This window comes from Sorex araneus, chromosome 9 (genome assembly GCF_027595985.1).
Source record: "Sorex araneus isolate mSorAra2 chromosome 9, mSorAra2.pri, whole genome shotgun sequence".
Taxonomy (NCBI): Eukaryota; Metazoa; Chordata; class Mammalia; order Eulipotyphla; family Soricidae; genus Sorex; species Sorex araneus.
In genome coordinates this window covers 65,179,729-65,193,481 of record NC_073310.1, presented here as the reverse complement: position 1 = coordinate 65,193,481, position 13,753 = coordinate 65,179,729, and the positions used below count along the sequence as shown (strand labels likewise).

Here is a 13,753-nt window from a genome sequence, read left to right as displayed (position 1 = left end):
ACTCTATAGCATTTAAGCTCTATGTCTGCATGCTCTTTTAAAAATTTTTTATCCTCATGTTCATCCTCAGGGAATAGGGGAGGAAATACATATAATGGTAATGTCAAACTGTAGTACTGTCGTCCTATTATTCATCGATTTGCTCAAGCGGGCACCAGTAACGTCTCCTTTGTGAGACTTGTTACTGTTTTTGGCATATCGAATACGCCACGGGGAGCTTGCCAGGCTCTGCCGTGCGGGCAGGGATACTCTCGGTAGCTTGCCGGGCTCTCTGAGAGGGATGGAGGAATCGAACCCGGGTTGGCCGCATTCAAGGCAAACGCCTTACCTGCTGTGCTATTGCACTGGCCCAATGTCAAATTAATTTAAAAAAAAAAAATGCAGTCAACTGTGTCTCTAAAGGCCTAAAGGGAAATGTCGATTTCTTACAACACTGCGTTTAGAACCATTTTCAATAATGTGAACTGTGAGGCCATCACCTACAAGTACGAAGTAGCATCCTATATAGAATTCACTGTAGTTACGTTTTTTCAAACTATGGGAACTATGGCTGGGAAAGCTGTCTGGAATGGCACTAGAATGCCACTACTTTTGCTCTCATTTTGATGAGAACCCCTTCTGCAGGAACAGAGGGACACCCGCAAAGTGCTGAACACAGGCTGCGAGCAGCTGCTCCATGTCTGTGCACAAGCACATGCGCATTCCACCTAGCAGAGAGGGTCCCTGTCCAGGACCTCACAGGCCACGACCAAGAGCAGAAGACACCTACTACATTATACAAATCATGTTAGATCGATTCCTTATTAACTCTGCAGCTAATAGAACAAGATTTCAAAGGTTCGAACTGAAAGATGCACTTTTTTAAGCAGTTTAGGATCCAAAGCTGTTTACTAAGAATTAAATACTCAAGTATAGAGGAAAACATTTCTGGGCACAATCCGAGAAAGAAAATGACAAACACAGCATTTTATGAAGCATATTAAAAATGCTGGCAGCTATCACATTTTCAGATCCGAGTCCATTTAAATTCACAGAACTTTTAAAAAAGAATCAAGCGTCCTCTCAAGTGACATTATTTTAAAAGCAGGCATTGTTTCATACTACCATGAAGTCAACCCCAAATCAGAATCAGCAATTTCATTCCTTTTTCCCAGTTTGCTCCAATAAAACACTGACAACAGACTGCTCTGCCTAGTGCATTTTGACAGAGCAACGTAAGATACTGCCGAGCACCAGTCCCGTCTGGAAAGCACTTTACCCTTCACGAGATAGCCAGTCCGGCCCTGGGAGTTCACCACAGCCTCAGTCCTCATAGAGTCGAGATTTCATGGCCAGCTCTGGCTCGAAAGCCCCCAAGCACGTCAAGTGGCGCCTCAGCGACCAAGACAGGCAGGCAGAAGGCGGAGGGCAGGTCCGCTGGCTGTGCTTGAGAAACCAGCACGGGGCAGAAGAGGGGCCTCACTGTGTGGCGAGGCCTGCAGGGACGCAAACAAAGATGCTGTTTGTTGAGGGCAGAAACATGCCTTCCAGGCTCCCGCCCAAGTCTGAACTGCACCAGCCTACACGCAGCGTTCCAGCGAAAAACAAATGGGCTTTACACAGCCACTTCAGAGCAGGCCTTATGCTTGCTGTGTTCAGATCAGCCACATTCTTACTGCTTTTGATACAAACTGGCCATGAACAACAGAGACACTTTCATTTAAAACACTAAATGCAGACTAGGAGTATGTAGCTAAGTAGTAAGTTTCTCCTCAAAAATATTTTCTATCTTTACATAATTTTTTTTTCAGGGCCAGGGATGGAACCCAGGGTCTCACCCATGCAAAGCAAATGCTCTACCACTGAGTTGCACCCACAGTCCTTAACATAATTTTTAATGTTGAAATTTGAGACGCTAAGCGAGTATAAGCAAAACAGCTGAGAGGAAGAGGGGATCTCAAACTCATATACCAAGCAAAGTCAAGGAACCCCAAATATCAAGAAATGAGAATGAGATTGACATCAAACTTCTATCAAAAGATAAAGAAGCACTAATTTTCAAAGCTCTGAGGCAAAAAAAAAATCATGAAACTAGAATTCTCTACCAAGGAAAACTACTGATCAAGCATCGGGGGCTGGGGGCAGGGTGGAGGGGGGCACACACACACACACACACACACACACACACATATTTAGTTAGTAGCAGCTGTGGTTGGCTGGAGAATGACCCCACAGATGCCCACATCCTGATCTCTGGAACCTGCAAATGTACCTTATACGGCAAAGAGATTTGCAGGTGCGATCCTGAGGCAGAGTATCCAGCATCTCACAGGGTGCACCCACTGCAATCAGAAGGCACCCAGAAGGCTGGGGAGATGGTTCAAAGGGCTGGAGAGATGCTTTGCATGCTGGAGCCCCTGGGTGTGATTCTGGAGACTGCTGGAAGCAACCCCTAAGCACCAAGCCAGGGCCAATCTGTGAGCATCACCCAGGATGGCCCCTGACTAAATGAAACTCAAAACCAGAAGACACCTAGGATCCAAGGTGGAAGGAGCCGTGCCCAGGGACACAATCACGTGAAGCTTTAAGAAAGAATGGAGGTGGGAGACAAGGGAAGCAGGGAGGGGCCTCCTGGGTGAGAAATGCAAGTGAGGGACGCTTCTCTCTCTCTCTAGAAGACACAAGAGCCGTCCCAGCGCGCAGCAACTTCAGATAGAGAACACACATATGTTGGCTACAGCCACCACCATTGGGGTCATTTGTCTGCAGTCGTCTGACAACAGCAAGCAAATACAGTAACTCCAAGTTTACTACCCAGGTGGCCAGTGGGCATATGAAAAAATGCTCATCATCACTGATCATCAGGAAATGTAAAAATGGCAACAATGAGATGTCACAGTCAACAGTGTCGTCGTTTGGGCCACACCAGGAAGCCCCCACTGGGGAGTTGGGCGCCACTTCCTAGCTAGACAAGGGGCCATACATGCCAGGGATTTGACAGGGCTTTGCCGTACAAAGCATGTGCTGCTTCTCTGAGCCATCTCCCCAGCCCTCTGACGACGATGAGATGCTACCTTACACCTTACACCACGGAGAATGTTTCTACCAAACAGTTACACCAGATGACAAAGAGGGTGTGGGGGAAAGACTCCCATCATGAGGGAAATGAAGCCTGGTGCCGGCACTGTGGGAAACTCGACGGAGCTGCATGCCTCCTCTGGCGCATACTGGGAGGATGAAGAACGCTCTGTCTATCCACCCCAATGTTTACTGCAGCTTTTCTCACAAAGGCCAAGACATGGAAGCAAGAGCGCGCCCAGCGAGACAACCAGGCCTTGGCCTTAGATCCCTGTCCCGTCCAGTCTGCTCCCCCCGCTGTAGCGAGAATGCTGGAGTCAGCTGAGGAGCTGCCAACGCGGCCCTAGGCACCTCATCCCCCTTGGTGACTGGCCACACTCTTCGCCTCCCATTCTTAACCACCTGACCTACCTTTGCCAGGAATCCTTTTGGGGGCTGGGGGGAGGGTTGCTGGGGGGAGATACAAGAGCCTGAACCCAGGCTGCATACATACAGAGCGTGCACCTTACTCAGAGCAACATCCCTGTCTACTGTAAGACACTCTCCACATTTTAACTGAGAAATTTTCCATCCACCACGCCCCTCTCACGGCTCCTTGGTTAGGAACCCCGCTGGCCCTCACGCCCAAATCATCTCCTTCTGCAGCACTCGTGTCGATTAACAGCCTCACTGTATTACCAAGTGTCTGAGTAAGTTTTTTCTTTAAAAAAAAAAAAAAATCAGAAAGGGGGGCAGACACCGGATCCATGAAATCACAGGACGCTAAAATTAGATCTTCCCAGACACCACTGCCCAGAGCACAATCGGGAACTGCTCTGAGTGGGGGATGAACTCAGGGTGTCTTTTTTTGTTGTTGTTGTTTGCTTTTTGGGTCACTCTCGGCGATGCACAGGGGTCACTCCTGGCTCTACACTCTGGAATTACCCCTGGCAGTGCTCAGGGGACCATATGGGATGCTGGGAATCGAACCCAGGTCGGCCGCAAGGCAAACGCCCCACCCGCTGTGCTATCACTCCAGCTCCTCAGGGTGTCTTTAAGAAGAAGTCAGACCTAAGCAACATACGATGGTGGTTGTTAGAGTTGGGACAATTAAAACTTATATATATAAAAGACACTAAAGAAGGCAGAAGGGCTAAGAAAGAGCTCAGAATAAGCAAAACAGTGATTTTTAAAGTTTTAAAGCCTACCAAAAGGCTAAAAATTTGATGGCATATCAGAAAAGTGAATCCATTTGACATTAACATTTTAAACATCACAGATTTCTTCTCTGTATAAATATACCTTATCATTAATTTTGAATGGAAATGAATGGTATTGACATTATAGTGATTGTATAAGAATTTAACTGATTTCCATGTTCATAATCAACTAGAGGCGAAGGGGCCACTGAACTGTGGTCTGCAGACACTCTGTCCCCACCTGAGAAGCAGCCACCACTGCCGAAACGCTCCTTCACCCACACAAGAGGACACACTGAGGCCTCTTCCCAAACATATGTTCAAATCTCCATCTTCTTTGCAAAACTTGAATCATCCAATAAATAATTTCACTCCTGCTCTCTTGGTCTAACGCAGTGTATCTGAGGGACTCTGCCTAGCAACACCTGTGAAGATTAAGCTGGTTCCTGTGGTTAAAGCACCTCAAATTCCCAAGCCTGAAAAAGATTTCCTCTGTGGTGGACAATTTCTGAACTTCCCATGTGATGTCACCCACCAGTGATATGACATGGGCTCTACCTCTTTTTTCACAATGCATTTTTCCAAATGCACCAACATCATTTATTCAACTAGGCCTCTCTTGCTCATCTGGCTAGGCTAAATTTAAGAGTTCAATTTTAGTGGGAGTTAAACATGAACCATCACTAGATTAAGAGCTTAATGGCAAAGGCAACCAAAGGCTGGCTGGGGAGGAAAAGGTGTGTGTGTTCCCAAGTTACAAAAACATAGCATTAACTGTCTTCCAGTGTCTATACAAAAAGGACATTGCTCTGAATTAACTATGCAAAGGACTTAAGGGGAAGAGAAAAACAATATTTACAAGTTAACAGAGTCTGATTAGGTGATAAAGGTAACTGACAGTTGGAGAGCACAAAGTAAGGTTACAAATAAAGAGGAATGGGAGCACTGTGATGGGAGTAACCTAATAAACCTAAATTCCCTGTGGCAAGGCAGAAAGGACAATCCAATGTTATCCTGTATGCGTGTGTGTGTGTGTGTGTGTTTGTGTGTGTGTGTGTGTGTATGTGTGTGTCTCGGGGAGGGGGTGAGGGAAAGGAAGTGAAGTGGGATGGCACACAGAATCTACCAGTCATACCAGTCAGCTGGGAAAAAGCAGCTGTTGCAGAGAGGAATAAAGCGCTTGTATGCAAGGAAAACAGAGTCCCAACAGACTTAAACGTCAGTCACAGAAAGATAACAGTCCATCCAGATGCCGTTCCAGGCATCAGTCCCTTAAGATTTTCATGTCCAGTTCAATGTATTTATATGGCAAATGCTCCTTTCTTGGGAAAACAACTGTGCCAATCATTGATGCCTCTGATTTGAGTCCTTTTGTTCCATCTTATCTGTCAACCAAAGGAGGCCCAGAGTACCAAAATGCCTAAGCAATGGTTCAGATCACTGGTGCGGTTATTCTTGACAGCGCCTGGACTGAGTGCTATTAATAACAAGCATTCTTTTAGTGATAAAATCTTAACAGGCACCACTACTAAAAACTTCAGCATTTCTCTGCCATGATCTCAGTCCGAGGCTGGAAGGAATGCTCAGAGGAGGAGTGCTCGTAGTCAAGCAGACCAACATCAAAACACAGCTGGAGAGATAGCACAGCAGGTAAGGTGCTTGCCCTGCATGTGCCCCACCTGAGTTCGATCCCCAGCATCCCATACAGTCCCCTGAGCACCGCCAGGAGTAATTCCTGAGTACAGAGCCAGCAGGAACCCCTGAGCATCATCAGGTCTGACCCTAAAAGTGAAAAAAAAAAAAAAAAAAACCCACACAGCATAACCAAAAAACCAACAGAAAAATAAAGGCTGGTGCATAAAACCATCATTTATGTACAATCCGCCCATACAAAGCCACTGGGAGTAGCATGCATCTGCCACCTCTAGGACTGGGTCTGAAACACCATCCAGGGTGACCACAGGACACCAAGCCCAAGCAAGGCACTGCCCACCGGTCATGTGAGAACTGTTTCACAGCCTCCTACGGTACCCTGGCTTCTCCCCATGGCCCTGGCACGGTCCCACTCCCCCCTCTATCACTCCCAAGTCACTTCCTTCCATGCCAAACAAATTCCTTCCATGTCCTCAAAATCTGCACAACTTCCCCCATTAGTGTAACAATTTTAGAAAAATCAATTGGCTTCTTTCCCTTTCTGGAAATGTTCACTTGGGAATAATAACAAAAGATTCTGATCATAGTTACAATGATAAAAACAGTATAAACAACCAAAATCAAGAAAGAAACAGTCAAAGGCTGATGAAAGTTAAAAATGTGAAGGAACCAGGGGCAGAACTACACAGCAGCAAGTAGGCACTTGCCGTGCTCGTGGCTGACTGGGTTTGGGTTCAATCCCAGAGGGCCTCTGGGAGCACAGAGCCAGGAATATGCCCGGGGCACACTGGGTATACTCACCCCTAAAAAGCTGTGAAAGAACCAATGCCATAGTCCCCAAAGAACTTTACAACACGCCATTTCCTCCTGCAGACACCAGCAACTATGTGTGCCAATGAGAACAGGCACTGTCTGACACCAGGAAGGAACCCAGAGAAAGGCCCGATCCTCTTCCGTTAGCTTTCACTGCCAGTGTAAAGCGAGTTCCCATCTTCCCACCAACGGCACAGGGCCATGCTGCTCAGGGCACCGTGAGCCGCCTGTCCACATTCCCAATGCACAGGGGTCACTCCTGGCTCATGCCTCCGTCTATGTGGAACTCTTCAGAGCACACCTCTCCGAGTCCCTACACAGCTGTGAGGAGAGGGGAGAGGCAGCGAGGTCATCTCCATGCAGGGAGCCCCCAGACCTGCCACCAGGGCCACCGGCAAGTGGGCAAGCGCTGCCTGGAGGGCTTCTCCTCCTGGCACCCCTGCCCCAGCCCCAGCCCCGGCTCAGCATCCTCCTCTGACAGGGAACCAAGCCGCCGCCTGACGAACAGCGGGGTGTCTGCTGTCAGCATACATACTGTAAGGCCTGTATGTTTGTTTGTTTGTTTGTTTGTTGCTTTTTGGGTCACACCCAGCAATGCACAGGGGTCACTCCTGGCTCATGCACTCAGGAATCATCCCTGGCGGTGCTAAGGGGACCCTATGGGATGCTGGGGATTGAACCCGGGTCGGCCACGTGCAAGGCAAACGCCCTCCCCGCTGTGCTATCACTCTAGGCCCTGTAAGGCCTGTATGAAGAGGAGCTCCACACGTGGAGGTCTGCAGCGAACCACTGCACACTGGGTGGGGTGGGGCCAGCCAGTTCCCGACTTGATTTTGTAATGATTTGTACAGAGACCCAGCCCCGGCAGCCGACCTCCACCACCCAACAGCCGCCACGCTCCAGGCCTCTTTCCACACACTCGGGCCGAGCCTCACACATGAGTGACCGTATTCCTGGACCGCGCAGCCGCAACACAGCATCATAAAGGGATAATAAATATATATGCCTCTCAGGGAGCCCGGCAAGCTACCGAGAGTATCCCGCCTGCATGGCAGAGCCTGGCAAGCTCCCCATGGCATATTCGATATGCCAACAACAGTAACAGTAACAGGTCTCATTCCCCTGACCCTGAAAGAACCTTCAATCTTGGGAAAGAAGAGTAAGGAGAGGCTGCTAACATCAGGGCTGGGACACATGGGACGTTACTGGCGCCCGCTCGAGTAAACCGGTGAACAATGGGATGACAGTGATACAATGATACAGTGATAAAGAGGACGCAGTCCATGTTTTAAACAGAACGCCAGGGAATGGGGACCCACTGAACCTTCCTAGAGCCAACTAAAGGCTTTGAAGGATAGCACCAACAAACATCCCCAAGCAGGGTTCTTTCAGTGCCTGCCATTCCCAGAAAGCTAGGAAACAAAATAATGTCTGGAAGTCCTGAGCTACTGGCAGGAGACTCTCAGACTCGTCACAAACTGTCCCACCTCAGGGCTGCGGCCACAGCCACATCCAGGCGGGAGGCTGCCGCTTCTCACCAGGTTCTCTCCCTCTGAACTCAGTGAGGAGATTTTTCTGCACTTACTCTTTTATTAAACTCTAACAGCCACAAACAAAGGCTCATACCTCTAGTGTCTAGTTCATGGCAGCAGCTGACCAAATATTCCTTAGAAGGGGAAAAGATTACCCACGGGGCTGAAGCAATAACTCAGCAGTAGGGCACTTACTTGTCTATTCATGTTCAATCCCCAACATCCCAGATAGTGCTCCCAGTCTGTCAGGAGTAATTCCTCAGTGCAGAGGCAGGAGGAAGTTCTGAGCATCACTAGGTGTATCCCCACCACCCCCCAAAATTTTTTAAATTAAAAAAATACTAGTAAAGATAATTACTAACATATATAAATTATTCAACCAGGCAAATAATGGATCTATTGTGGGAGGAGGGGTCTTCCAAGCAGTGCTCCTGAGGTTGGGGGCTCATCTGCCACACTACTCAGCCATCCAGGCTGCAGGTCCAACCATCGCCTGGAGGAGGCGCTGTTCTAAGCTTTGGAGCTAGGGACCAAGAGGCTTGCGCAGAGCGCCTGTGGAACTTGGAGCCTCTGTCGCACCCAGCAGTGTGGGGTGGGGCCCACCCCAGGCCCCAACGCAGCTCTGAGCCATCTCCGACCCCTCAGATCTGTATTTCAAGTTCCGGTTACAGGTTATTTTCCATATACATGTACACCTTCACTGCAAAAAGCATCCTGTGCTAAAGATCCTTAGCTTTCTCTTACAGTACATTTTGTTCTTTAAATTTTATTTCAATATGGCATGCACATTTTTATTAAGATTAAAATTCAAATATGAGACGTGACAACCTACTTCAGATTAACTCATAATTATTTATAGTACTTCACATTCAGTAATGAGTGAATATGAGTTCTCTCTCTCTCTTCCTTTCTCTCCCTCTCTCCCTCTCTCTCTCTCTCTCTCTCTCTCTCTCTCTCTCTCCTGCCTACACTGAAGAAAGGACTGGAGCTGGCAGTCAAATTCTCTGAAGTTACTATCTGTCACCCTGCACGCTAAGCTGCGGGCTGGTCACAGGGACACTCTGGATGGAACTCTCGCTCTGTTCACCCCTCGTGGAAGCAGAGGTCCTGGGTGCCCACCCTGTGCTGTGGCGAGGATTTCTCAGCAGTGACTAAGTGACTAAGCCGGACCCTCCCAGCAGTCATCAGATCTCTGTCAGGCTCCTAATATCTTCACTCCCCAGGGCAAAGTAGCAGCACTACTGGTTCCTCAGAATCACAACTCCTACCCTCATGTGTACGATGATTCACCAGAGGAAAAGGCTATGAAGTGATGTAACAATATTTAAACACATTACTACAGATGAGAGACATAATTGCCAGTTGCTGAATAAGAGTGTAATTCCCACACTTATGGGAGGGGCTAAGTGACAAAATTGCCAACCACAGATCCTTAGAACCAAGGGGAGCATATGAGGGCTGACTCACACAAATACGCCTACCAGAGCCAGCAAACTCAGATCAGACCTTGGCTGCCTTGCCCAAGACAGGCTGGTAACAACTCCCTGTTTGTGGCAACTTCATCACCTGCTCGGTGAGAATTTACTACGTGTCAGGCACCACTGCGAGCACACATGAGGTCCTTGCCAGGCCTAATCTCACAAAATGCCCACAGCCTCCACAGGGAAGCCTGCGGGTGTGGTGTGGACAGCTCATGTCATTCAAGCCAGACTGGCTTCAAAGCATCGTTTCTAACCACCATGCTCTTCTGGTGAAGTATAAACTCTCTAATTTCACCTTACACATGCTGGCCTTTACGTTTCCTTTCTCAGAAGCAAACCTACCTGTGAGTCCTGAGAACGTTTAACAATGTGTTTTCAGATCCTAAAAGTCTTCCAAGTTTATCACACTAGACTTACTGATTATTTATGTAAAATAGACACAAATGGTATCATGGAAGATTCAAGAATCATCTATATATTTCTGAATCTAAAACAACTGCACCTTCTCTATGTTCTAAATTGGGTGGTTAAGACAGAAACAGAAAAAATATGCAAATAAATGGAAAATTAATCGCCAAATGATTACAAAAGTCAAAACTTTCTAGCTTGCCCCTTAAGTCCCTATTTTCTCTAGAATATGCATCTTACTTGCTTGTCTGTTTCTTTGCTTGCTTATTTCCATTCTAGAGAAGCCCCTGTTCTCTCTTGAACTCATTTCCTCTCTTTCTTTCCTCCCACATCTTCCTAAGCATGTTTCATTCAATAAAAACTACCCTGCTTCACCATTCCATCTCCTGAAATTCTCTGCTACGAGGGAGGAATGATGGGTCCTGGAACATCTGCGCTTACACGGGGACTGAGCTGGCCTAGGCCCTGGTGGCTGAGGTGGGTGGAGCGAGAGGCAGAGCCACTCTACTCAGTCTACCTCCTCTGCTCCCCACTCTACCAAGTCACCAGCAACACAAAATGGCAGCCATGAAGGATTACAACGAAGAACTTCTAAATGGAGGTAACCCCATGAATATCTGGGGTTCAAATCACTCACTCGGCAAAAGTCAGACACCTGGTCAAGAGCACACTCAGTTAATCCCAAGTGCAAGGATGTGATGCCTCCTGCCAAGAGCCAGCAACAAGCAGACACACCTGCACACACAGGCCTGCCAGGGAGGCACCGCGGAAGAGCTGCTCTGTCCACAGTTCAGCCATCAGATGACCACGGCACGGACCCCTCAGAAACAGGAGAGCTGTCTCTTGGGAGCACCAATCAGAACAGCTGCTTAGGCTGCTCCTGGATCCCGAACTCCAGAATTGTGCCATTTTGTCGTATTTTGTTCCACGGCACTAGACGACTAGTATAATGTCTATACAGAATAGCATCAAGGGGGGAAAGAAAAACTTTTCCAAAATACTCTGTGCTTTAATAATCATGCTGTCACGATTAATTTCTATGACTATAAAAAGAGTTCTGGTAACTGTTAACTTTCACAACTATTTTGGCTCACTTAGAGCTAAATATTTAGTTATATTCAGTCAATAAAATTTTTGCATTGAGGGATCAGAGCACAACAGGGATAGTACAACAGGGAGGGCGCTGCCTTGCATGCAAATGATCCAGGCTCAATCCCCAGCACAGAACCAGGAGTATGCTCTGAGCACTGCCGGGTGTGGCCCAAAACCAAAAATTTTTAAAGTTTATATTGAATAGAGCCCAGGGGGTATTAACAAGAAATGATGCAATTATACCAAAATACAAGACAAAGGGGAGAAAAGAAGATTCACTGACTACCTACCCTTAGAGTGAGTAAATAATTTCACAGATAGTTTGACAACCCTATTCTCAGTGCAACTGTAACTATTCTACTCCTGACATCAAAAGTGATACACAAAAGCTAACCTGTACCCAAATGGCACATCAACACAGAACTAAACATTCCCAGGAACAACTGAGAAACACACAAGAATCACACTAGGGTGTAAACAAAAAGGCCTCCCTCTGCCACCAATGATCCATAAACTGAAACCGGAAAGTAAAGTACCAAAAGCCAGTATCTGGGACACAACAGATATCGGTGCCCCTCTCACACTGGGGCTGCCATTCGTCCCTCCTCTCCTTGGGAAGAGGATGCTCACGTTTGGGCCACACTCAGCAATACTCAGCCTGGCTAAGCAGGTGTGACGTGAAGAGGTCAGGGCTGGCTGTGGGATGCCTGTGTGGTGCTGGGGACCTGAGCTCTAGCCCTTCGCACAAACCCCCAGGCCAACTTCTCTCATAAATACACCCACTCGACAATTCGAGAAACAACTTAGTTAAGAACCTCGTGTGTGTGTGTGTGTGTGTGCGTGTGTGTCTGTATTTACTCTGATATTTGCTCTTTCCATTCCATTGTGCTCAGTCATCATAGAATGCTAGATTTCCCAGAACGAACTTTGAAAGTGAAAAGACACATGGAAGTCACTGGTCATCAGAGGTTCCCAAATTTATGAGGCCTAAGGTCCTCCTTTTCCAGAAAATAAATAAATATCACTCAGCACTCCCCAGGAAATCTACTTTGAATGTACACATAGTGAATTCATGTCTACAATTTTACTGAATGTTTTCACATCAAAACTAGGAATCCGGTAGCACAAGCAAACTCATCGAGTTCATGAGCTGTGAAAATCAGAGGACTGGGAGCTTCAGGACTGGCATTCAGACAAGCACACAAGGCAGTGCTGAGTCTGGGGACAGACTCCGCACAGTCTCTGAATAAATAGTAAATGCCAGGCAATGAAGCCAAGGCTTACCCAGAGCCTGCCATGGGGCTACCTCTGCCCTAGCTTTATGGCCACCTGCCACTCCTCCCTGGAATGTTTAGTGACCAGTAAAAGACCAACTTTCCTTGGAAAAATGGGATGGATTGTGTTTTCCAATGTTTGCAAATTCCAAAGATACTGAACTGAGGCCCAGACTGCCACTGTGCCTTCCTACTGTGAATACAAGCGCAGACAGCAACACCTCCTACAAAAGACCCCTGTCTCCCAGGGGAGTCAGATGTAAGGACCCGACTGTAAATGATGTGATATGGCCTCTAACACTTTACGGAAAATGCTACAAAGAAGCTGATGGGAAAAGCAAAATCAGAAAAGAGGCTTCATTCAAACTGGGAACAGGAGAAAACAGTGATTAGGACAAGGAAAGTCATGATGCTTTATAAAAAAAAAAAAAAAACTAAGAACAAACAGGTCCTTCTATTCCAATGAAATCTACCTCAGCGTTCAAGCAGGATCAGGAAAGTACTCTTCAAACATTTGTCATTTATCTTTTATCTACTTTCTTCTTTCGTTTTAAAATATCCCACCTACTACAATGATTAGATCTCATTGGAGTAGAAGGTTAAGTGGCTGTTGAAAAAATAAAAAAGAAAATATCTAGGGTTTAGAAATTAGTCTAAGGCCATAAGGAAAGCTAATGAACTTTGTAAAACATTAACAACTTGTGCTTTGATAGTTCCAACCCACCACTAAGACCTGGGTATTCATTCACTTTTTCCTGGCTTGTTCAGGATGGACTTCAGCGATTGTTAGCCTTTTTGTAAATGACGCAAATTTTACATCATTTTGAAACAATTTTTTTTTTTTTGCTTTTTGGGTCACACCCAGCGATGCACAGGGGTTACTCCTGGCTCATGCACTCAGGAATTATTACCCCTGGTGGTGCTCAGGGGACCATATGGGATGCTGGGATTCGAACCTGGGTCGGCCTCGTGCAAGGCAAACACCCTACCCGCTGTGCTATTGCTCCAGCCCCCTGAAACAATTTTTTTTAAATCAACCTAGTCACATTCAAATACATAATCCTCCACTAATATGAAACACCTGTATCACTGACCATATATATCATCTTCCTGAAACTGAAATATATTTGAGAAAACCAGCAGTAATCGAATGCTGCTTTCCACAAAGAAAAAAATCAGTGCATTAAGCTCAGGATTAAAACAGTAACAATCTTCTTAGATACAAGTGATCCAGGACAGAAGAGAAAGGACTGACCTGATTTCTT

The 13,753-nt window shown here is 46.8% G+C and overlaps 1 protein-coding gene across 5 annotated transcripts in view; it reads right to left on the bottom strand.

Moving 5' to 3' along the window:
• Positions 1–13,753, bottom strand: part of USP6NL (USP6 N-terminal like) — a 113,258-nt gene that overhangs the window by 47,845 nt on the left and 51,660 nt on the right. The window contains exon 1 of one of the 5 annotated variants that reach the window (XM_004605319.2): positions 1,259–1,372. The exons of the other annotated variants lie outside the window; for them this stretch is intronic. Within the exon in view, the coding sequence (XP_004605376.2) occupies positions 1,259–1,313 (55 nt within the window). The 5' untranslated portion in view covers positions 1,314–1,372. Of the gene's footprint in view, positions 1–1,258; positions 1,373–13,753 lie in introns of those variants that run through there. 5 annotated transcript variants of the gene reach the window in all.